The following is a 3,622-nucleotide window of genomic DNA, read 5'->3' on the forward strand; positions in this document are numbered from 1 at the left end:
GCAGGGAGGAGGTGGGTAAGGCTCACATTGGGGCCCTCGCATGATCTCAGTGACAGATATAATGCCAATAAAACCACCAGGCAGGTCTCTCAGAGTCCACATACTTTCCAACTCTCTGAAAGTAGGAAAGAGTAAAAAACTTGGAGATTATAATATAATCAATACAGCACTTGCTCCTTAGTTAAAATTTCCATGATGAAAGCTATTAACATGTAGACTAAAGAAAAAAAAAAAGCACTAAGCTTGGCTTGAACTTTTTATTCCCTTGGCTCCATGAGTGGAATCAAATGACTTAAAGGTCCCATCCAAAATTTCATCATCTATAAAGTAAATTCATCACCTCAATTATTAGACAAAGGTAAATATTGTGTAGGAAATGTCCTGCGTGTGGAACTTAGCAGCAGGAATGTAGTTCAGAAAGTATGGGCACTAGAACAGCACCCTGCTGAATTTAGCAGGGATTTTATTGTAAGATTCTACAATATTGGAAGCGTGTTGGTATTTATTCATCACCAACCAGGAAACCATTGCACAACAGAAACTGTTTTTGCCTAAATGTTGGCAAACGATCTTACTGACTGATGATACTTCCTTTCCCTAGATATGGGTGGAGATAATGAAACTATGATCGAAGAATTCCTCCTCCTGGGTCTCTCTGGAAAGTCAGAGCAAGAAGAGGTCGTCTTTGGGCTGTTCTTGGGGATGTACATTGTCACCATCTCTGGGAACCTTCTCATCATCCTGGCCATCAGCTGTGACCCTCATCTCCACACACCCATGTACTTCTTCCTGGCCAACCTCTCCACTGTTGACATCTGCTTTTCCTCAGTCACCATCCCCAAGGCGCTGGTGAATCACATGGTGGGAAGCAAGTCCATCTCTTACACGGAGTGTATGGCCCAGATCTATTTCTTCATCACATTCATCAACATGGATGGCTTCCTGTTGAGTGTGATGGCCTATGACCGCTATGTGGCCATTTGTCACCCACTCCACTACACCATGATGATGAGGCCCAGACTATGTGTCTTCCTGGTTGTCATATCATGGGTCATCACAAACCTGCATGCTCTCTTGCACACTCTGCTCATGGTTCGACTCACCTTCTGTTCCCACAATGCAGTGCACCACTTCTTCTGTGACCCCTACCCTATCCTGAAACTCTCTTGTTCTGACACCTTTATTAATGATCTGATGGTCTTCACTGTGGGTGGAGTGATATTCCTGACACCATTTTCATGCATTGTTATTTCCTATGTTTACATTTTCTCTAATGTCCTGAAGATGCCCTCTACCCGTGGGATAAAGAAAGCTTTATCCACATGTGGGTCTCACCTCACTGTGGTCTCTCTCTTCTATGGCGCAATCCTGGGGGTCTATATGCGTCCTTCATCCTCATACTCACTACAGGACACGGTGGCCACTGTCATCTTCACAGTGGTGACACCGCTGGTCAATCCCTTCATCTACAGCCTGAGGAATCGTGACATGAAAGGAGCCCTGAGGAAGATAATTCTCAGATGTTAAAATGTGAATTTTTTAGAGCTGAGAGGACTCTTGGACACCACGCATCTGTTCATCTCTGCAGAGAAAAGGATGTGCTGATTGGTATAGAATTAACGCACAGCTTTTCCTGTGACTAATGACAAATGATTGTGGTTGTATTTGTAAATTTGAAGCTGGCAGATGCACATTTTCATAAAAGCAGTAATTTGTCTTCTCTGAAAAGGGCTTATTGTGAGGAGCACATTTCTCAGACAGAAACACTGGGATAACTGTGTTGCTGTGTGTTGAGATGGTCCCTCCAGATCTGTCCAACGCCTGCTCCCACAGAGAACTGGTGCTTCTACAGCACTTTAGAGCTGACATCCCTTCTCTGACCTCTCTCTGGCCTCTGATGAGGAGCATCTAGTTCACCTGCAGGTGGGAAAATGGCAAGTTTTTCTCTGCCCCAGGCTTAAGCATGTCTTCTACATTTCACAGCTCAGAATGTACCCTTTGCAGACCCTCTGCTCCCCTCGTGCCCTGTTGGCCTTTTCCTCCTCCTCGTGGGCACCAGTCTGGAACTGGTGCCACCCAGAGATGGATACTGGAAGCTGCAGACAGTAAGCAAATCTATCTTTACAGGCAGAGCATATGGTGGCATAATAAAGATTTTTAAAGAAAACAACGTAAGACTAAGTCAAATGTTGTAGAATATTATTTTAAGATGTGTTACATTTGTTTGTGCTGTGGAACATCTGTTTAATGATGCAAAGATTAGTTGCATTCTTTTATGTTGTAGTTGTTTAACTCTGTGAAGCTGTGTTACTTTTCCTGTCTAAAATACCTGATTAGTCCAATAAAGAGCTGAACGGCCACTAGCAAGGTAGGAGAAAGGGTAGGTGTGACTGGCAAGCAGAGAGAATGAATAGGAAGAGAAATCTGAGAGACAGAATTAAGGAAGAGCAAGAGAACAAGGAGAAGAGAATGCTAGGGGCCAGCCACCCAGCCACCCAGCCACCCAGCCACCCAGCCAGCCACGGAGTAAGAGTGAAAGTAAGATATACAGAAGTAGGAAAGGGAAAAAGCCCAGAGGCAGAAGGTAGATGGGATAATTTAAGTTAAAGAAAGCTGGCTAGAAATAAGCCAAGCTGAGGCCAGGTATTCATAAGAAAGAATAAGCTTCCATGTATGATTTATTTGGGGACCGGGTGGCAGCCTCCCCCAAAGAGTAAAAGAGCCAAAAGAATAAAAAATAAACCAACTACAATCAAATGTAGAAATGATCCAGCAAGTTATGAGGATTTGCAATTAACAAATAGTTATCAATAGCTTTCATATGCATGGACAATGTCCAGTTATAAGACAGAGTGGGCAAAGAGATCACACTTGTGATAAGAACACACTTGTGGAACACACAACAATACAGTTAACAGTAAACATGAGCAGCTTAAGGATACTGTAAAGCATAGAGACAGAATTGCACAAGGGAATGCTTCTTCCTAATAAACAATCGATTCTAACATTGCAGAGTTGAAGTTTTCTGTTTTTCTCTAACTGAAAAACTGTAAATGATAACAGAAATACAAGACAATTTTATCTGGCTATAAGCGTTAGCACTACAGTTGCATAGAAACAGATATATGTCTCTATTTATATATAAATCCTCATTATAAACTTCTGTAATCAAACCAGAGAACAGTCCAAACATTCCACAGACTAGAGCAGGAACTACAGAATCAGACACCTGTGCACAGTGATGGGCAGGAACTTGTAGGGATTGGTCACCCCACATGGCAACCACAAAGCAAAGAGCCAGTGATAATTAGCTATTTCAGAGCTCCAGAGCCTGCTCACAGCATGACAGTAACCTGGGACTCTCTGTTGAAAGAAAAGACTGTAGCTCTTTGGTGAGAAAGGCCTTGGCATGCATGGAACACTCTCCCCATTCCTAAGCGTGGAGAAGAGTCTACTTTCTGAAACAGTTGGTGCTAGAGGTGGCCCTGGGCTTTTGTCTATGGAATTTAGCGGGTGGATATTGTGGAATATTAGTTTAAGATGTATTACATTTGTTTATGCTGTGGGATATTTGTTTCATGCTGCAACGATGTGTTGCATTCTTTTATGTTGCATTTGCTTA

General features: G+C 42.8%; 1 protein-coding gene across 1 annotated transcript; it reads left to right on the forward strand.

Annotated features, from left to right (window-relative positions):
- Positions 1-603: 603 nt before the first annotated feature.
- On the forward strand, positions 604-1,527 carry LOC131916563 (olfactory receptor 1361-like). The gene has a single exon (XM_059269913.1). It carries the CDS (start codon positions 604-606, stop codon positions 1,525-1,527), a length of 924 nt encoding a protein of 307 aa, XP_059125896.1.
- Positions 1,528-3,622: the final 2,095 nt, after the last annotated feature.

This window comes from Peromyscus eremicus, chromosome 8a (genome assembly GCF_949786415.1).
Source record: "Peromyscus eremicus chromosome 8a, PerEre_H2_v1, whole genome shotgun sequence".
In the NCBI taxonomy this organism is placed as follows: domain Eukaryota; kingdom Metazoa; phylum Chordata; class Mammalia; order Rodentia; family Cricetidae; genus Peromyscus; species Peromyscus eremicus.

Excerpts from the sequence above, each read along its gene's own strand:
- LOC131916563 (XM_059269913.1), top strand. The coding sequence starts at position 604 with ATGGGTGGAGATAATGAAACTATGATCGAAGAATTCCTCCTCCTGGGT.